The sequence below is a fragment of the Callithrix jacchus genome, chromosome 17 (genome assembly GCF_049354715.1).
Source record: "Callithrix jacchus isolate 240 chromosome 17, calJac240_pri, whole genome shotgun sequence".
NCBI lineage: Eukaryota > Metazoa > Chordata > Mammalia > Primates > Cebidae > Callithrix > Callithrix jacchus.
This window is the reverse complement of record NC_133518.1, coordinates 76,929,434-76,951,488: the sequence shown is the minus strand read 5'-3', so window position 1 is coordinate 76,951,488 and position 22,055 is coordinate 76,929,434. Positions and strand designations below refer to the sequence as shown.

At 40.8% G+C, this 22,055-nt stretch overlaps 1 protein-coding gene across 8 annotated transcripts in view; it reads right to left on the bottom strand.

Annotated features, from left to right (window-relative positions):
* WDR48 (WD repeat domain 48) overlaps window positions 1–22,055 on the bottom strand; it is a 43,656-nt gene that overhangs the window by 2,206 nt on the left and 19,395 nt on the right. For 4 of the 8 annotated variants that reach the window (XM_035278100.3, XM_035278099.3, XM_078354664.1 and 1 more), the window contains 12 exons: window positions 18,700–18,924; window positions 16,553–16,627; window positions 15,546–15,648; window positions 14,312–14,409; window positions 9,580–9,687; window positions 9,094–9,190; window positions 8,526–8,621; window positions 6,006–6,111; window positions 5,119–5,206; window positions 4,440–4,475; window positions 2,781–2,857; window positions 436–628 (listed from right to left, as the gene is read on the bottom strand). In XM_035278100.3, the coding sequence (XP_035133991.1) occupies window positions 436–628; window positions 2,781–2,857; window positions 4,440–4,475; window positions 5,119–5,206; window positions 6,006–6,111; window positions 8,526–8,621; window positions 9,094–9,190; window positions 9,580–9,687; window positions 14,312–14,409; window positions 15,546–15,648; window positions 16,553–16,627; window positions 18,700–18,924 (1,302 nt within the window). The remainder of the gene's footprint in view (window positions 1–435; window positions 629–2,780; window positions 2,858–4,439; window positions 4,476–5,118; window positions 5,207–6,005; window positions 6,112–8,525; window positions 8,622–9,093; window positions 9,191–9,579; window positions 9,688–14,311; window positions 14,410–15,545; window positions 15,649–16,552; window positions 16,628–18,699; window positions 18,925–22,055) is intronic. The other 4 variants (XM_078354667.1, XM_078354665.1, XM_078354666.1 and 1 more) reach the window with 1 other exon arrangement.

The following is a 22,055-nucleotide window of genomic DNA, read 5'->3' as shown; positions in this document are numbered from 1 at the left end:
CACCAGGCCATCTTTCAGCCATTCCTCTGAGGATACGTTTTGAGTGCATTTTGATTTAAAAAACAGTTCTGCCATTTTTCCACATACCTTCACTCTAAATCATAAACTAACATGGCACATGCTGCTTTGCAAATGAAGAAGACCGTGTGTCTTTTTCTCGTCAGAAAAAAAAGCTACCAGCGTATCCACATCTGTCTATGTGTCTCTTCTCTGAAAATCTCCGCAGCAGTAAAGAGCTTTAGAGTGGGCTGAAGAGCCCCTCCAAAGGGGACGCACAGATAGGTGGGAGAGGCCCAGGGCTCCTTAGAGCCTCCCTAAAAGTTGAAGCCCCCAGACCCAAAGGCAATAGATTTGGAACTATAATACATCATCACGTAATTCCTTATGAGCACCAGCACTGGCAAAAATGGGGCTGTGGTCCTCAAGTCCACTTACCTGGTCCTGGCACAAAAGTTCAATTTTCTCCTCTGCCAACACAGCAATATCCTCTTCTTTTTCCTGTTCTCCTGGTTTTTCATTATTAGAAGAGCTAGTGGTTTGAGACTCATTATCCAAGTTGATAATTTTTTCATAAACATGTTCCATAACTTTCCGGACCTGGAGCATGTCACTAGCAGAGAGTCTATCTCTGTAAAAAGCAATGGCATATTGTGACATCAGGGAAATCACTGAGGTATTATCTTTTCCAAATTCTTTTTCTTTGATGTGAACGTTTTATAAAGATGAAAAATAAACCCATGTTTTTAGTCATTCCCTTAATCCATTTTTAGAGTTGCCAAAGGATTTTCTACAGTGTCCTTCAAAGACACAGTTTATGTACAACTAAATGAGATTAATTCATGTCCTTAAAACTTGCATGTACAGGCCAGGTGTGGTGCCTCATGCCTGTAATCTCGGCACTTTGGGAGGCCGAGGCAGGTGGATCACTTCAGGTCAGGAGTTCGAGACCAGCCTGGCTAACCAACATGGTGAAACCCTGTCTCTACCAAAATACAAAAAATTACCTGGGTGTGGTGGTGCATGCCTGTAATCTCAGCTACTCGGGAGGCAGAGGCTGCGGTGAGCCGAGATCATGCCACTACACTCTAGCCTGGGCGACAGAGTGAGGCTCCATTTAAAAAAAAAACAAACCAACTAAAGAAACAAAAACACTACATATGCATACATAGTAGCCTTCTGGGTTTTATTCCCTTGAATGCTTTCCCAGAGCCTGGGCAAACTAAATAATTCTGGAAAGGAAGGCAGCTCCCAATGCTTACCAGGGTCCAACACTGAGTGCTCAGCTTTCCCTGGGCTCTCCTCCCCACTGCCATGCCTTCAACTAGCACCTGTGGGCCTGAGTCTAGACCTGGAGTCTCAGGCTTCTGTTCTAAACCACAAATCCAACAGCTGGATATCCTACAGGCACCTCAAACTCTGCATGTCCCAAACTAGATTCATCAACACCCTACTTCTGTATCTCCACCACACCAAAAAACTAAGGCTTACACTCTGAAAACCATTTGAACATCAGTTGTTAAGTCTATCTGAAGTGATGTCTAGGACTCAGTTTAAAATAATCGTGTATGTGAGTGTGTGTGTGTGTGTGTGTGTATGTGTGTGGAGGGAGGTGGGTGAGAGGGCAGGTAGAGGTATAGATGAAGCAAAATGTTAAGCAAGGTATTGATAATTACTGAAGCTATCTGATAGGACAATGGGGGCTCACTATCCTTTCTGTGTAAGTTCGGAAATCTCTGTAATAAAAGGGTTTTGAAAACTTTCGATTTTACTTGCTAGAATATACATATTCTTAACAGTTTAGCATTCCATTACTACACTACTAAAATTCCTCTCTTGGGTGTCCCTAGGCCATATCCCACATTGGCTCAAAAGTTTCTGGTGTTTAGCCACTGCACACTCTATGGCTTGGCATTCAAATCCAGCATCAGCAAAACCTCTAAAACCTCTAACCGCCTTTCTAGTTTCCGTCCTAGTATCCCCCTGCTGCCCCTCCATCCCACGCTGCAGTTGCACGGGTCCTCCCACTACTTTCCACTATCTTACACATGCTCCCACTGCCACATCCCTGATCACACCATGTCCTGGACTTGGAATATCTATCTTTCGAAGTTCTACCCATCTTTACATGTCCAGATCAAATTCCACGTCTTTCAAGAAGCCTGTCTGGAAAGCTCCAGCCAAAAACTCATTTTTTTCTCCCATTCTTATTATTCCCTAAGTATCCAAACAGCAATTATATACAGGTTGTGTCCTAAACTGTGAATTATGGCAACAGACAAAATGCATGTTTTATTTATTTTATCATTTTTTCCTTAGAGACAAGGTCTCTCTCTGTTGCCCAAGCTAGAGTGCAGTGGCATGATCTTTGCACACTGCAGCCTCAAAGCTCTGAGGACCCTCCTACTTTACCCCCTGGCTAGCTTGGACTACAGGTGTGTGCTACCATGCACAGCTAATTTTTTTACTTAAATCTTTCCTAGAGACGGGTTTCACGACATTCCCCTGGGTGGTCTCAAACTCCTGGCATCAATTAATTCTCCCACCTCAGCCTCCCAAAGTGCTGGGATTATAGGTATGAGCCACTGTGCCTGGCCTTATTTACTTCTGAACACCTGCAGTCGGCTAAAGTTGGTACCTGGTAAGTGGTTTAATCATAAACTTTCAATATTATAAAATCAGCCTTAGATTTGGTATTTGCTTCCTTTGCCACAAAAGCAATCATAAGGAAAAGGAATTATCTCCAGTAGTTAATTCGATCAAGAAACCATATGTTTACTTACTTTTTTAAGGTTTTTGCTCCTGAAGATGCATGAGGTTGGAGGTAGAAAGGAATTTTGTTGAATTTGGGCATATTTTTCTGAAACAGTAAAAGTTAAAAAGGTATAATAGTTTCTATTAGCTGTTAACTAAAATAATGTTAACAGGAAAACATGACTTGCAAGTAATAATTATCTTAAAATTAAAAGTGGCTTTCTATGAAATTTATAGTAAGCTATCAAATTACCTAAGTCATCCTTGGAGAAAATTCATCAGAAAAATATATGTAACTTAGTGGTAATATGAAATTGTAGCATGGCTCTTCTTAGATAACAATGGAAGGCATTAAAGGGAAACAAACTTTAATTTTTTAAGCCATATAAACCAAACTCTCATTTCTACATTAAAATATTGAGGTTGATACCTAAAGGTCCAAACAAAAACTTCAGTGTCTTGACAGAAACCCATGGCATTCACCTTTGGGCAAAGCCACAGATTCTGTGCTGGCGAGGCCCATCATCCAACTGAAAAGGCCACTCAAGGTCCTCCCGTTTTCTTTCCCTCTGACGTCAGAGTGAGGTCTGAGGTGTTAAGAAAGAGTGGAAACTTCAGCTAAGAACCCAGGCGTCCACCATGAAGTAAACCACATGCTTAGATGAAGTTGATACAATTACGTGGTCATCTTTTCTCAGGGTATTAATCCCGTCTGGGCCTCCATGTCACATCCTGTCTGGATGTCTCCTCTCAATATAAGCCACAGGCCTAAAGTCAGCAAAGTGTCCCAGGGGAGTTAAAGAAATTAGTGGCTTATGGAGTGCTCGGGCATAGAGAAGATCATGGAACATCCATCAGGTGTCAGGCTTTAAGTCTTAGAGCTATATCTGGGACAGAAAATAAAGTTTCTCAAGGTTCTAAAGATTAAATTCCTTTTCCTATGGCTTTAGAAAGATACAAAATGGATCAACAGCACCTAAGAGAGCCTAGAAACAGACCCACAGAAATTTAGTACATGATAAAGATAGCATTCCAGATTAGTAGAAAAAGGACAGATTTTCAATCAATCGCGCTAGCGTACTGGCTGTCCCTTTGGAAAAAGTTAGAATCCTACTTCACACCAAACAGAAGAATAAATTCTAACAGATTAGAGATCTAGACATAATTATCATGAAAGGACTAGAAGAGAATACAGGAGAACAGTTTTGTTAGTTTGGAGTAGGAAATACCTCAACAAGACATGAAACTCAGAGCCACAAGGATCAGTTTGATTATAAAAAAGGAACACTTTTCACCTGGCAAAAGACAGCCGTAATAAAGTGAACATTTAATTGAGAGACACAGGCAATAGTTCAAGGGTTAATGTTCAATATAAAGCACCACCCCGCAAATCAGTAAGAAAAACGACCCAAAAGAAAAATGGGTAAAGAGAATACAAACAGGTAATTCACAAAAGAAAAACAAATGGCCAATATGAAAAGATGCTTAACCTCACCATTAATTTTTTTTAATCCACGCACAAATAATGAAATGCTATTTGCTTATCTTCTGGTCAAGATTAAAAGTATCCAGTGTTGGTGCAGGTGTGGGGAAATGGGCACTCATACACTGTTGGTGAGAGTGTAAACTAGTACAGCCTTTGTGGGGGGCCAGTTGGCAGAATCTATCAAAATTTAAAATGTGCATACCCTTGGATCCAGCAATTCCACTTCTAGGAATTTATCCTAAAAAGTACACAAAGACATATGTACAAGGATGTTCACTGCAGCACTGTTTGTCATAGAAAACATTGGAAACAACCTAAATGTCCATTAATAGGGGACTGATTAAATAAATTATGGTATATTTATACAGTGGAATCTAACATAGTCATTAAAAAGGAATGATTCATATGTACAGACAGGAAAAGATGTCCAGGACACATTTTTTTTAGGTGGAAAAAAAAGTTGCGGAACAGTATGTAAAATGAACTGTAGACACATCTATAAACACAAATGATATATGCTTGTATGCAAAGAAAAAAATACCGAAGGCTATACATTAATTTATTAATAGTTGTTACCTCTGGGAGGAAGGATAGGGAGTGAATGGGCAAGAATGAATTCTTGGGGAAGAGATGAGAGCTTCGTTCATTAATTATTTTATTGAATAAGCATATATTATTTTTATAATTAAAAACCAACAAAGCTAGATATATAAATAATTATCAGTACTAGTTCTGCAACTCTGGAACTGCAAGGAAGCAGATGGGGATTCCACTTGGGAATCTAGCTTTTATTAGAGTTTAAGCTTATACCGTCTAAAGCAGCTCTTAATTTCATGAGTTGGAAAAAATAAAAGAGCAAAGTGGGAGTAGAGGACACTTACATCCACAGTGATGTCAATTACCCATTGTGGCACCGTCTCATTAAGAAGCATCGACTCAGTCTCACCCCCGGAATCTCGGCAGAGCAGCCTAAACATAAGCCATCAAGTAGTAAGTAACACAACAAGCACAGATGTCAAAATAACTCAACAAATATTAGAGGGAGGAACCTTCATGGTTTTCATGTAGGATAACTCCCATTTGACAACTGAGAAAATAAAGTATAGCCTGGAAGAATGATTCACTCAGCTAAAAGGGAAAGCAGGCCCTAAAACCCAGGCCCCCAGATTTCAAGGCCAGGCACACACGATAGCTGCTTCTTGGAGTCCTTGGGTGATGACAGGAAACCTGGGTGCAAGCAAAGCACTCAGTAAAGGTCCCCAGCTGTGCCACAGTGCATGGCAGAGGCTTTCACATGCAGTGGAAGTCAGAATATTTCTGGTAACCACTCAGGAAACTATCAGAAAGAAAGAAAATCCTGCACTCAAGAATGAGACAAGCACGTCTTATTCCTTCTTTCTGCTGGCACCTATAGACTGGTAAGCTCTCCCCCTGGCTTTGCCAGGACTTTGCTGGCAACTTGGAGGTGAACTAGTCTAGCTCTTCCCTGAAGGACCCCACACATAACTGTCTGCATTATGTCGGCATTAACAGTTCCCAGGAGCAGCCCACCTCATCTTGGCTGGGCCAGACTAAGGAAAGTAACCTGCTCTGAAGCTCTCCTGTGGGCTGGGACTTTCAGCAGCAGCAGACATTTCAGTATCTTATGGACATGGGATGCTTCCAGTCCCTAGAATTTAATAACAAACTATTTCTAATATCAAAATATTGAGTTTTTAGCAAATGGGATACCTTCTCAGGCAGAACCTCTGGTCTTTCTCACCCATACCTGAACAGTGTGCGACCCCCAGCTTCGCCAAAGATCACGGGTGTGTGTGGGGGCACTTGAAAATATCCATTTCCCTTCTGCACTCTGTTCTCCTGCTCCCCATTTACTAGAAAGATACAGGTGCTGTTAGTATCAGAGTTAGTGCTCAGAACACAGACTCTAAACATTTACTCCCATAAGCTTCAAACACTACAAGATTACATTCAAATGTCCTCTAGGTCCACCAGTTAGAAATAAAGGTCAAAAACAAAAGTTAAATTCCTGAAAATAAGAAACACAGCAACTTGTGGTATATTTCATGGAAAAAAATGACTATATTTTGGAGGATTTTAATAAAAGAAAAGATTCATGTTGGAGATTCAGAACAAAAACATAACCAGCTACTTCGGCCACAAGGAAGTCTAAGTCTAGGACAGCCTGGATATAAATGATGATCTAGGGTGTTGTTGTTTTTTGGTAGAACACCAAGCTCTGAAAAATGTCTTGAGGAAAAAAAATTACATTTAATGACAGAAGTATATGTGAAAAAATCCTCAAGGAGTCCACAATTTTACTTTTATTGTTCTCTGCAGATTTCCTTTCCACTGTTCTTTGTTTTTCTTTGAGACAGGGTCTCATTCTGTTGCCCAGACTGGGGTGCAGTGGGGTAATCACAGATCATTGCAGCCTCAACCTCCCCTGGCTCAAGTGACCCTCCCACCTTAGTCTCCTGAGTAGCTAGAAAGACAGGCACATACCACCATACCTGACTAATTGTTTACATTTCTTGTAGGGACAGGGTCTTGCTATATTGCCCAGGACAGTTTCAAACTCCTGGGTTCAAGCAATCTTCCTGCTTCAGCCTCCCAAAGCCCTGGGATTACAGGTGTAAGCCACCACACCTAGCTCTACTCTGCTTTCTTTATAGACTTTTGACCCAGCATAGGTGACCCCAACTCAAATGCCAATTCATTCATGACATTTTCCTCATCCAACTGGAAGCATGTGACCCCCTCGAAGTCCTATCGCATTTGTGGAACCTCTCTCCTAGCACTCAACTCTTCTATCTCGGAATGCTTTCCATAAGTAACTCTGCCATGTCTGAACATCAGCTCCTCAAGGACAGGGGCCATACTCATGTATCTTTAGTACCCATATCTGAAACTTGCTGAGGGGCCCTGAATAGGAGAGCAGCTCACCAAGCACCATCTGAACAACTCCAGAGTGTCCACTGAGGATGCTGCAGGTGCTGTGGTCTGAGGTCTGGATGAGGAGGTGGCCATGCCCTGCCCTGCCTTTCCCATGCAGTCTGATGTTAAGGATGATGTGGTTTCTGGTGATGTCTTCCGTATATTCCTCACCCACTGTTCTGATAACTTAATCCTTATTGCTTATTTGGGTCGCTGAGGGTATCCCATCTAACTGGAAATGGTATGTCCACAGCAACATAGCTGTTAAGCAGCAGAGCCCACCCCAGAACCTAACTTTCCTGACCCTCTGTGGAAAATTTTTCCATCAGTTTCTTTGGCTCAAAGCCCACTGTACAATTCCGATAGAGATCAAAGTGTGTCAGGTGATGTAAAAGGAAAGCTGCCATGGGTGAGGTAACAGCACCCTCTCTCTGACAGGAATATCGAAGACTGGTTTTGAAGGGAGCATGTCAAACTCATGTGAGAGACTTAAATTCCACAAATCATTATGGATGAATCTGACAGCCAGAACAAAGTCCCTGGCAGGAGGTGCTCGCAATTGTTGCTCACTTCTGGTGGCCATCAGAGAATCTTCAGCAGAGTAGGCCTCAGTAGATGGGACTCATGACTCCTCAACCAGCTGTAGGCTACACATGAGATGTGAAATGCTAAGTTCTTTTTTCCCCTTCCTTTGATCAAACTGAGCCAAATGCGTATATTCAAAACATGTTCTCCTCTGCTGCTCAGCGGAAGTTACTGCCACAGCCTGTGGCATGCACACCTTTCAAATGTCCTCAGTGACATGAATTCTTTACACATGCTTAAGCATATGCCCTGTCACTTGTGAGTTGGAATTTGATTTTTTTTTTTTTTTGGAAACAGAGTCAAAATCAGGTAGGCCATGAGACTAGGAAATAACATTTCAGGCCAACATGAAGAATGACTATGTAAGGACAAACCTGGCTTTCTGATGCACTTAACTACCTAGCTTTGGGGCTTAATTCAAAAGATCACAGGTACCCTGAGGAGTATTTTTGAAATAATAAGGTGACTTGTTTTAAGATAAAACTCATCTGAATATAAATATAGGGCATAGGGTATATACCCTATAGGGTATTTTATTTATCTTGAGCAGTCTCACTAAAAGCCACATCACAAAGTGGTCTGTTCTTTTGGAATCTCTATCTCGGTTAAGACTAGACGGATGTTCCTACTTTGAGATGTGGAAGGGAGGACAATAAATTGAGCACATCACAAATATTTCAGCAAACAGTTTAAGTAAGTACCTTTTAGTAAGTATTTTTTAAGTACCTTTAACTTTTTACGCAACTATCTGAATATAAAAACTAACCATGGTTTACTTCATTTTCCTCTTCATCCATTGGATTCACATGTGTTCTAGGCCAATATTCCAGGAGTGCTTGGAGTAAAAGTCCTCCTAAATTCACTGTAAAAAAGTTAATTAGAAAGAGATAAAATGGAAAGAGAGTTAATTGGCTTTAACCTAAAAATAGAGTAAAGGTTGTAAGTCTGTACATATTCTGATGTTAAATTCCTAACCCACTGCCAGTGACGCCTAAAATCAATACTTAATTCAACCTGCCACTTCTGCTAACATTTTATCTTGGAACATTTAAAGCAATGACGACATGGAGCAAACAGATATTCTACCTGGTTGTTCAGATACAGCTATTCTTTAAAAACGAACAAAAATGAGAATCGCATTCTTTAAAAAGCTGTTTCCATATGAAGTTACTGAAACAATCTGTATACCTCAGGTATTTGTATATACCACATATTTAGGACATAACCAACAAAACATAAAGGACTTTTACAAAGATAAGTACTTAGCAAGAAACAGCTCATATCCACCTTCTCTTTAGGAGGGAGGAAAAAAAATGAAGGACACTTAAACTTACATTTTGGATCTGACCCATCAGGGCTGCTGAAACCAGCATCTTTTGCAGAAACCCAGGCAGCAAAACAGTCACTTTCGTCCAAAGTAATAGTTAACATCTATCAAAAGAAAAACCTTAGTGGCATTCATTTGAATACATTCTCCAGACAAATCTAAAACCTTCATCTATGTGTACTATTTGACTAAAGTGCTAAGTCATCAATTCAGAAACAAATGTGTTTTGTGAGCACATTTTGCAACTATATAGTTTAGTTTCCTGGGATACCAAAGGCATTTAAATTGCATTTGTAACTTTTTAATTTTTTTCTCTTTTAATGTTTTTTTAAATTTTGTATTTTTCTTTTTTATTTCTTTTTCCATTTTGTAAGTTTTAACATAATTATTTTTTCTTTCACACTTAAAAACACAGGACTCTATAATAATTATTATGAGCTATAATGAAAATCCCAATTATCCCAAATTATACAAATATCAATTGCTAACTTACCCCTGTTTTTAAGTCTACTGAGAACCAATTTGGCACATATACCATTTTAAATCTTTTCTTAATTTCATCTTCAAAATCTACTTTGCCCAGATCTTCAACTTTACATGCCTATATATCAAAAGAAAGTATAATGATCAGTATGAGGCGGTGAATTCACTTGATTCTGACTTTGCTATACAAAATTTGACATATTTTCATATGTCTAAGTGAAACAGTCTAAAGTACATTTCAAAAAGAATGTGGTCCTTTTTTTTAAATCTTAACACATTTCCTTAAATAACAATCTGCTGCTATAAAAATTTTAAATTAAAAAGCCACAAAATATTTGGGAAGAAACTGTAATTTAATTGTGCTGTTACTGATACAACATACCACCAGCACACTTACCTGGAAGCAATGTCAGCTGAATTCAAAAGTAAGGGAAAAAAAGATCTCTCCGGCTGAGATATACACACACACACACACACACACACACACACACACACACACACACAATGGTCTCTTTCTTGACCATTACAATCTTTCCATATTCCTTCTCTGATTCCCTAAACAAGTGTGGTCCCCAAAAGTATGTCTCAAACTTTCTCTTGGCACCAAGCAGCTTATTTCCAACTATAACTCACTTCAGTTATGAGCTTTACCACAGAATGCACCTTCCACCACATTTATCAATGACGTGGCTCTTTTGAGGGTCCCAGTTGTCAGCCATCTTCTCAAAGGGAGACTGCTTATTCTCCCACATCCATTGTTCCTTGATGCTATATGGAGACCATTACTCCACCATCTCCATGTAAAAACTTACTTCTTTGAGGCCCATGTCATTTAGCAGCAGTAAACTGTCCCTTTTCCTTCACTGCCATCTAGCAACCTCCGTGGCCAACTCTCCCTCATTTACTGAAAACTTGAGCCCTGGGGTCACTGTCTTGCAGTCTACCTCAATTAAATCTCTCTTTTCCTCATATCTTTCATCTTGCCACCTTCCCCATTACCCTCAGCACATGACTCTGATTCCTTTTTCTCAAAACAAAGAGAAGCTGTCACAGAATCCCCTTGACTTTCTCTATCATTCTCCCTGGTGCAGGGAAAGTGGTGTCCCTTCTGACTGTGCTCTGGTCCCCTTCACCTCTTGTTTCTTGGGATGACCTTGTATTGTCATCTAGCCATGAATGTCTCTACCGGCTTCTCCCCAGGAGCAATGAAATATGTTCAGATTTCTTACATCTGAAAAATACCCAAACAAAATCAAAAGCTTCCTTTGGCCCTCTGACTCCTACATCTTCTCCAGTTTCTGCCTCTTCCTGCCAACCCCTCCAATCAAATTTCTTCAAAGATTATCCAGTCAAATTTTCTGTTTCTTCACCTTCAAATCACTACTCAAATCACTCTATCTGGCTTTTGCCCTTAAGAATCTACCCAGAGACCACCCTCTTTATTTAAATCCATGTGCATGTTAGAGTCACATCTTAAATCAACTCAAAGCAGGTTAATGCCACTAACCCCGAGTTGCCATTGGCTCTGGGTTTTCTAACCTACCCCCCTTTTAATCATATACTATTGTGGCTTCCTCTTTTCCCAACATCCCTGAAAGACTGATGACCTAGTTTCTCCTCAGTCTACATATGTCCCTTGGAAACTCTAACATTTCCTATGACATCAACTGTAATCCACAAGCTGATGACCGCTGAGCCTTTTTCTCTAGCCCAGTTAACTGTGCATGAGACTATACAGCCATCTGCCCACCAGATACCTCTACTCAGATATCCCACAGAAACTTAAATTCAGCATCTTTCTCAGCATGTCCTTTTCTCCTGATAACCCGTTTTTCACCTTACACTCCCTATATCACTTTCATTCACCAAACTGTCCAATCCAGAAACCTGGGACTCATTCTTGCTTCTTCCTTTCCTCATACTCCTTTTGTTAAAGTATCATTCTTGTGGCCAGGCGCAGTGGCTCACACCTGTAATCCCAGCACTCTGGGAGGCTGAGGTGGGTGGATCATGAGGTCAGGAGATCAAGACCATCCTGGCTAACATGGTGAAACCCCACCTCTACTAAAAATACAAAAATTAGCTGGCCTGGTGACACATGCCCTTAATCCCAGCTACTTGGGAGGCCAAGGCAGGATAATCCCTTGAAACCAGGGAGTCGGAGGTTGCAGTGAGCAGAGATCTCGCCACTACACTCCAGCCTGGGCAACAGAGTTAAGACTCTGTCTCAAAAAAAAAAAAAAAAAAAAGTATCACTCTTGCTCACAGGCCTAAATATTTTCCTAGTCATTCTATTTTTTCCATCCCCCTTATTCAGACCCTAGTCCAGACAAATACCATTTCTACCTGTATTAGTGCAACAGCCTCCTATTGTGTACCAGATACTGTGCTTCTCAACATCACCAAGGAACAGGCACCCCTGACATTTTAGGAAGGAAGAAACCATTTTAGAGATGTTCCCTAGCATGTTCCCTAGACCACTTGGCGAGTAATTGGCAGAGCCAAGGTTAGAATGCAGCTCTGTCCAACCCCCAAGCCAATGTTCCTAAAGAGTCCTGACTGTCCTACACTGTTTAGTCATGTCTATTACACCTGATCATTTGATACCAAAACTTCAAGGTCTGGATATGGGAAGCTGCTAGGTACACAGAAATGCCAATCATGATGTACACTAGCCCCATCTAAGTAGAACGATCTCCCATTCAGACAGCAGGGAGATCTGTTGCCACTAACCCCATGGGGTAGACAGCATTGAGGCTCAGGCCTCAGTTCACTAGACCAAGAGTGGACAGCAGACCCATACACAGAAAACAGATAGCTCAACTCTCAAAGAGTAACTGGCCTCATCAGATTCTTTTGGGTATTCTGGAGACAGTTAGGTCCTGGGCAGCATGAGGTGAAGTCCGGCCATAGGACAGAGTTAGGGACACATTTGTGGCAGAGTATCAAAGTGAAGAATCAAGAATTTCTGCTGAGGGGTTCCTTTGGGCTGTTCTGGATCCTCCCAGTGCCCAAAGGAACCCTCTCTAAAATCAATGGAGTTTCTAGCCCCACCCCCACAGGCATCTTTCTATTGTAGAGAAAAATGAATCAGATTTTTGAAGCTTGCTGCAACTGAACTTTCTACTCAAAGAACTCAAGCCTCTCATTCTGAAGCAATGCTCACCAAACAACTGTTTTATAATGGACTTCCCATGTAGCTGTCCCACAGGGAGGAAAAGTGGTAGCCAAGCCAAGGTTTCTCTTCAGAGACAGTCCCCTTTTCCTAGCAAGAGACTTGCCTGTCTTATTCTTGAATCATGAAGTGAATCTCTTTTCCTTATAACCAGGAACATAACCAAAATACCAGCTCTTTTCAATTCTTCCTTTATAATATGCTCAACATCTGTCTCTTCCTTTATTTTATTTCTTTATTTTACCTTTCCCATGGTGCTGATGTCGCTCCCTTTAGGTCTCCAATCATGGTGTCTTCCAGCTTTCAGTTTCCCATTACATCCATTACATATAACTACTACTGCTCTCAACATGAGAGTTTTCTGCTCTAAAATTATCCAAGATTCTTCTGGGAATATAAGACAAAGGCCAATTTTGGGGCTTGCAACTTAAGACTCTTTGGGAAATGACCTAAATGTCATTTTTCAACCTGACACCCCTATTACTTCCTTATATTTACTCTGGTGTCCAAATAAACAAAACTGCTCCCCTTGCCCCAAATAAGCACACACCATCCTTCTTCTGTGCCTCTGCCATTCATTCTTTTTCCTGAAATGCTCTTCCTCCTACCCCCATTATCCATCTACTGGAAACCTTTAAGCGCTTGTTCAAATGATTTCTCCAACACAAAGCTATCCTGACTTCTCTCATCCACAAACTATCCTGAAATCTGTCTCTTCTTTATCTATAAGGTTTTCACATTCCACTACTCTTGTCCCTCCTACCAGAAGGAATCAAGGTACATAAGGTACTTTTTCATCATTTGTGACCCTCAAGCGTGGCTGTCTGCACATGATGTCATTCAATCTAGGAAATATCTGTTGAACAAATGAACAGTATACCAACAACATTAAGAGGGAGACCGGTCAGAATGATATAAGTAGACGAGCTTTTTAATCTGCCTACACACACTTCAGTGCTATTCAGAATGTGACCGAATAACTTCACGCATTTCAACTGTTCTAGAGGGAGTTATTGTAAAATGACCCAGAGCTGTAACTTATGCTCAAAGTGATGTCTATAAATCCTAAGAAACAGCCAGCCTTATTCTGTGCACTCCAGTGTGTCTCATCTAGGGTGATTCTCCACCATTCTTCCTCCCTCCATGCATGTGGCAACATGTGGAGACACTTTTGGTTGCCACACCTGGGGGAAAGGTGGGGTACTACTGGCAACTAGTGGGTAGAGGCTAGGGATGTTCTAAACGTCCTACAATACACGTAACAGCCACCCCACCCTGAACAGTTACCTGGCCCAAGATGTCAACAGTGACAAGGATGAGACTTTTAAGTTAAGGCGGCATATAAGATTGCCTACAATACACTAACCAGAGAAAATGATTCCATTTAAACAATTTATGTACTTAAAAAGATGAACCTTATCTAATATTCACGTAAGTATACCTCCCATAAGGTATTACTGCAATTAAATCTTAATTTATATATGTATTATCTTATCACATACAAAAAATAAAAAATAAAGGGGTACATGATCTAACAACCTATATTTACCCCGAAAAAGATACTCACCTTCAATACATCCCAATATGCCACATTATTATTGGTATCTTTGGTTAATATATGTCTCTTATCATTAAGAATGTGGCACTGAATAATACTAGCACCCCCTAACGGGAAAAAACACATAATTAGTAAAATAATCCTTCTACATTTAAATTCACAGTGTGGTAACGATTGTTAACTGGTATATAACAGGAACATAAACTGTACTCACTGCCAGAAAGAAGAAGGCAAACCAAAAGACTATCTTATTACACCTAAAGCAATTCAAGGCCCATCAATTATTTATGCCCATTTACAAACATTCAAAGAAAAACTGTCTGATTTTAATAATACATTATGGATTAAAGGGCTCTTCATGGCAAGGGATACTAGTGGAAAATTGTCAAGACAACAGTTTTATCCACTGGGAAAAGTAAAAATGGTGACAGGAAATCTCTGCATTAATCTTATTTTGCATTAACTTTTGCTTGCCATCTTCCTTCTCTTTTATGCTTCCTGAATGAATATTCTAAAGGTAACAGAACATCTATGAACTACAAATGAATGTGCCACACAAATTCTAATCCCAAACTCTAACATTCAACATACACTGCTTTTTTTTTTTTTGCCACAGTCAGCGGCAGCATGTAGAATCCGAGGATCATATCTGTCCTTTTCTGCCTCATACCTAAGCACAATAATAAATCCTACATATTTTACAAAGTGGCTATTGGCTTAACCATGGCTATTCTGATGTTGGGCCAATTAACTAAGGAAAGTCCACTTTTAAAGTCATTAATAGCATTTTTAAAAATAACATTTTCTGGCTGGGCATGGTGGCTCATGCCTATCCTAGATACTTCAGGAGGTTGAGGCAGGCAGATCATTTGAGGTCAGGAGTTCGAGACCAGCCTGGCCAACATGATGAAACCCCACCTCTACTAAAAATATGCAAAGTAGCTGGGCGTGGTGGCGCACAGCTGTAATCCCAGCCACTCAGGAGGGTAAGGAAAGACAAGGGCTGAAACCTGGGAGGCCGCAGTTGCGGTGAGCCGAGGTCCCATCACTGCACTCCAGCCTGGGCGACAAAGCAGGACTACGTCTCAAAGAAACCCTTTTTCTTACATTAAAACTAAACTAATGCATTCTCTTGTTTACATCAGAATTACATTTAAAGAAAGGTCATCGTCTTCATTTTTGTCACTCTCTAAGCAACTATCACCAACGTCAACAAAGGGTACAGTACCTGCCATTTTCTTACCTTTAATAACCTGGTCAGGTTGTGTACAAAGAGGTGTTATAGAATTTGTACAGTCATTGTCATAATCTCCAGAGGCTCTAAAATTATGAATTCCCTTCAGTGTCTGAAAGAACAAAATTTGTTGTTTGATCATTTTATGCTCTATAAGCTTTGTGAGTCTGTTTAAAGCGGCTAGAAAAAGAAAGTCAAAAAACAAGAAAACCTCACCAACCACTATATCAACCAAAAAACATTTAGTCACAATACAATTATCTATCATTGTTTAAAAAGAAACACACATTTAGAAGGGAATATTGTCTTTGGGAGAGAAAATTATGCATGAAAGCAGAACTCTTCTAGGTAACATTATATTGGTCATAAACTGGCATGATGAAATTTGCACAAGATGTACAACATTTAAACAATAAGTACACAGAAAGAACACTTGACCTGCATATCAACATAAATAAATGCAAACACTTTCCCTTTTGTTATCTATACATAGTCTGGTAAGCAAGAAAACCTGGTCTTCTTTAATTAAGATTTAAGAATTAGCAGTGCTTTAGATGACTTCTGTTTATCCTCTATTTCTATCCCTGTTCTTCACAACACGAGGAAAAAGGAAAGCAATTTGAAAGCACAATTTTCTGCTTTCTCTTATGCTTAAACAAATAGGAATCCTGGTGAGCTTCCCTGGCTTGTTGGTACTTGGGCTGCCTGTCTTCATCTGCAGCTTCATGAGGTCAGAAGATGTACTAATACTTCCTGATTTTATCAGGCAAGAGTGTCTATTCTAAGCACATGAAATGTGTACCTTGGCTCCTGACAAGGAAGTCGGAATGGTTGTTTTGACCATTATCTTAATATTAGTATGACCTTTAGGATTCCATCTGTATTCACAGGGCTTTCAGGTTATTGCCCCTGCCCAAAAGCATGCTGGAGTTAGGGCCACACTGAGCATTACAACTGGTGTCTGACAGGTTTGTGATAACAAACTACAGGTTTTGCCAGCTCCATGGCTCACGTACCCATTTATTCACTGTAGACTTGGTTGTTGCAACCCAAATTGCAGGAGGAGGGTCAGCTGATCTGTCAAGCTCCATCTGAAAACAAAGCACAAAAATATTGCTTCGTGGAATGTCAACTCTTCTGAATTGCCAGGACTCGATACATTATTCACTCCTTCATTCAACAACTGTGACTATACCCGAGCATGTGTGAAAAACTAAGGAACCACAGAAAAATGAGAGACTTTTTTTCTTTGCTAAATAAATTCATAGCCCTATAAAAGTGTAATGGGGTAGTTTCTCACCTAAAACAGCGGCTAATAGTTTTAAGTGTGGTTAATTTGAGGGACTTAAATGAATGGATATACCTAAAAGGATGAAGACTTTCCATAATTTTCTCTTTTTGTTACTCCAGTTTTTATGTTCTTTTTTAATAACAGGAAATAAATTTCTTTTTACTTTGAAAATGTCTGAAGTAAAAAACATCCTAACAACATAGTAAAGGTGAAAATAACCCTTGCCTAAGGACGGGACACCTGGGAACAGCTTACTGTATATTCTTCCGTTATGTAAAGTCCTGCACATTATAAGAATATGTCTATGTGCAAGTATACGTCACACAAGTGAACCACTCTACATTCATCCACTGCTCTTCCCACATCAGGAAACTGGAGGTTTGTAGCAGTGGGACAGGGCTGGACTCCCAGCTAGCAGTAATTCTCCTCAGTTCAAGATGATATTTCTTATAACACGTGGTTGTTTGTGCCACGTTTTTTCAGTCTTTTCCCCACAGCCAAGATCCCAGCAAGACATCCAGGCAGCTGCAGAACTCATAATGCAAAGTGCCTCCCCTCCATGCTTGTCTCCCCATCAGCCTGCTGCCTGCACACATGTTGTAGATGTATAATTACTAATTCAGCTTTGACTCTCTGCTTCTCTAAAGGATTACTGGTTTGGTCCATTAGGATATGCCATCTATTTTATAGAACTGTACTTGGCCAGTTTTGTCTGAGCTCTTAGCTGAGGGCCTCCTCCCAATTGTCACATTTGATCTCCATTTCTGTTTTCAGCCCTTTCTCCTGTACAGCAGTCTGAGGTTTCAGATGTCACTTAGTTTCACAGAGAATGGGTATCTGCAGTTCTGCTTCTCATTTTCCTTGTTTTCAGGTGATTTCTGAGAAAAGGGAGTAGTATCATTTTTCTGCCTCCGTTTTAAATTTGGAAACTTCCCCACTGTTGTTTTCATGTGAAATTCTGTGACTATCGGTGAGGTTGAACATCTTGTCATATGTGAACTGGCCATTTTTCAGTCTAGGCTTCACTTTTAGCAGGTGTCCATATGGATGGCCTCCAAAGACTTCCTCCAGAATCCTTTGATCCACATGAGCCTGATGTCAGCGCCGCTCTGAGGCAGTGGTGGTTTGGAGTATGAAGCAGCCTGCTCCCTCTTCTCTTTACTCCTGAGTACTCTTCTACTTCCTCACTCCTGAGTACTCTTCTACTTCCTCACTCCTGAGTACTCTTCTACTTCCTCACTCCTGAGTACTCTTCTACTTCCTCACTCCTGAGTACTCTTCTAATTCCTCACTCCTGAGTACTCTTCTACTTCCTCACTCCTGAGTACTCTTCTACTTCCTCACTCCTGAGTACTCTTCTACTTCCTCACTCCTGAGTACTCTTCTACTTCCTCACTCCTGAGACCACGGACACGTTTCCTGACCTTCCTCTGCTTTGTCGTCTGCTCACAGATAACCTTAACTCCTCATACTTCTCCTCCTAAGGACTACTCAGGAAAACCAGGCAAGCTAAGGGGCAAGTGAGAGACAATTTCACTACAATTCACCAGTGAGAGAGCCATGCATTACTGATGTACCAAAAAGTCACATTCTTCTACCGGCAACTTACAACACCGTTAAAAAAAGAAACAACGACGACAAAAGCAGCAAAACACAGCACTGCCCAGCACTGACCTGAAGCATCTCACACTGACACTCTGCCTCCAGACGGATGCCTACTCTTCCTTATCCTGTCAAGCTTTGCTCATGACAGAATATCTTCTTTATGAGTGCCCCCGAAGTTGATTCATATTTTAATATAGATTTTGCTCTATTTCGCTAACACATGTAACAACCTTAATTATAAAACCAAAATATTAATATGTGACATACCTTGAGAACTGGTGCTTTTTCTTCACAAATTAGCACCCGAATGTCAGGGTTTCTAAGGTCTGTACAATAAATCTTCCTGTCCCTTCCACCAGAATACACATGTGTGAAGGCATCATTGACTTGCAGTGCCCAGACACCTTCATCATGGACTCGGTATGTTGCTATACATCTCTGCTGGCCAAGGGACCAAAGACGAATTGTCCCATCAGAACTGCCAGAAAGGCACTGCAAACAAAGAAAGGTAAAATTAGAACTTGCCAAAAAGGTCTTGGTTTCTTGTGCTTTGCACCTGACTTCTCCTGAGTCCACACCATCAAACATACAACTCTAACAATTTGTGTTTCTGCCTCTGACAGAGGCTTGACAACCATGCACCATAGGCTAACGTGACCAAATTCACTTAATTTTGGGGAAATTACTTATTTTTCCCAAATATGTAATTAGGGTCATTTTGTTGATCAATTCACTAATCAGTAAGTATAAGTCTCTTTCTCCTCGTCTCTTTTTCCTAAATAAGCAGTCATGGTCGTTTTGCTGATCAACTCACTCATGTAAATATGCTAGGTTGTTGGTGGTAATTTTGCATTTAGTCGCCAATAAGGAAAATGGAAGAGAAACTAGATGAAGAATGATACCTATTAACTAAGCTTAGAGATACTCCAGCAGGAGAAACCTCTGAGCAGAACTGCCTTTGTCCTCTCTACCTGGCCACTTGTTGATTTCTGGTCAATTCTGCAAGCAATCCCTGTTTGATAGATCTACTACTAAGGGAGACAGAGTTTGAAAGCAGTGGCAACTAACGTAGCAGCTGTACGAGGCCCATGGGTCTCAAAGTGTGGTCCCAGCAGCATCCACGTCCCCTGGGAACTTGTTAAAATATAAGTTCTTGGGTCTCATCCAGAGCTAACAAGGCAGAAACTCTGGTGGAACCCAGCAACTGGTGCTTTAACAGGCTCCCCAGGTGATTCTGATGTTCACTATGTTTGACAAACACTGCACTAGGCCAGCAAGCCTTTTGAAGCCCTGGGTTACACCTCTGTCTCATCCTCTGTCTCATGGCTCTGGATTCCTGATGAGGCCATGTCTCTTTGATTCTACAGACAGGGGTCAGAAATAAAATCTAGTCTCAGGCTTACCATTCATTCACTCTTTGTGTTGGACACTTTCCATATGAGCCTCAAGTGACTTAACAACACTGGCAATTCTGACAATTTCTGATGGCTCAAGAGAGTCACCTGCATAGAAGCTACTGGCACACAAATTAGTGCCGAGCACACTGTGAGTGTGGCAGAAAAAGACTGAATTAGACACCATGCATCCACACTCAGCAAGTTACTGTGGGGACTTGCAGAAGAGGATAAAAATTTGATTTCCTTGGGAAAAAGAATGGCCCAGAGGAAAAAGCAATTGCAGGTGCTGGAGTATGAAACTGAGTAAGCAAAGAGCTTCAAAGAAGGAAATTTGGAGACTTGGAAGGTGCCCAAATACATGAGGCCTTCGGGAATAAAAATTACTGGCTTGCTCCATGACTTTAAGGGTCATTGAGAACTCTAAGCATGTTTAATTAAATGAACACATACTAAGAGACTCCCCAAGCTGCCAGGAGCATCAGTGGTTTAATAACCTATTCCAGCTGGTTTACGAGGGAACCAAAATACTAACCAGTAAAGAACCTGTCAGGAGTAAGGTTAAACGTGTGAGTGAGAACCGTGGCAATGATGGTGTGGGGGCCAAGGAGGGGCTCCCCATTCCAGGGAGAGATGTTATTCTGAGGTGGCAAAGCTCTGATCCCTCAGCTCCTAGACTATGCATCTACAGAGGGTAAGGTCTGACAACTTTAAAGAGGATAAGAAGAGTAACATATGATGGGTTAGCAGTCCTCATGGCCTGGGTAACCTGTAACAGGAAAAGGTAAGTCCCAACTAAGGGTGCACATTTGGAAGCAGATAATGAAACACAGTTGTATAAACCCTGATACAGAAGCAAAGTCATCTCTAATGGTAGTCAGTATTCTAAGACTACAGAAACGCAGGCCCCCACCACAACAGAGCAACCACTTTAAAAGTATTATGTTGGCCAACTTCTTTGCAGCATTTGGTAGAATGATTAAAGAATGTCCTGTTTCCCAGGAACCCTGGTGCCTGAGATCTTGTAAGAGGAGCTGGAAGAATCATCGGAACACTGCCACTGCCTCCATCCTTGCACTAGATAAACACGAAGATGTCCATTATGAGGAAATTCCTGGGACTAGGACACAATGTCCTTCAATGATTCTGCTAAATCAGATTTAGCGGAATAGAGTCTGTAGCCCTAATCAGGTGCTCTTTGCTTCTGCCAGTGAAGACAGGAAGCACCAGTGTACTGAGGCCAAGCTGCTGCTGACCAACAGGAGTGTTCCTGGGATGGTCACTAACACACTATCTCAAGTGCCAATAGAGATCAGCCAAGTGGACAAGGTAAGTTGGGGCAAGAAGTGGCCTGATGCTCTGAGACCGTCAGGCCCATAAGCTAGAATGAGCAGACTTGTATTACCAAAAAAAAAATCCCTGTGAGTGACATACAAGGACATGACCGACTCAAATCAAGATGGCAGATTGTCCCAGTTTCTCGAGCAATTAATTGCCTGAGTGAAAGGAATAAAAAGATAGGTGGCTCTGCCCAATGATGTTGGCACCCATCAAAGCGGTTGCAGGACTGACCTCTTTACAGGCAGAACTCCCTCAGGGAGAACCTCAAATAAATTTGGCAAATAAGAATTTTACTCAACAACAAAAGAATGAGACAACAGGCAGATGTCCACGGGATTCACTGGCCTCTAAGATATATATCTTCCTGCCAGCTCCTGACTCATGATGCCACTACATACCTTCTATTACAAGCTCACAGGGCAGTTGAGCGGGGTGCAACATAAACTCTGGCCCAGTAACTGAAAACTACCTCTTCCATATTACAAGAATTTAAGAATCTGTAAGTAAAAGTTTCTTTCCTCGTCTCATTTTTCCAAATAATTGTAGTTGTTTTGTTGATCAGTTCATTAATCAGTAAGAGTTTCTTTTTTCATTGTCTCTTTTTCTCAAGTAAGCAATTATTATAGTTGTTTTGTTGATGAATTCACTAAAGTAAATATGCTAGGTTGTTGGTGGTAATTTTACATTTAGTCTATAGTTGCCAATAAGGAAAATGGATGGAAGAGAAACTAGATGAAGAACGATACCTATCAAGTATGCACTCTGAGACTAACAGGCAGTTTTTAAAGTAGAGCCACAATACTGCCTCTGCTTTCAATAAGTGCAGCTGACTTCAGATGAAGTGCATTTGTAACTGCATATGTGATGCTTAAATCATCTTTTATAAAA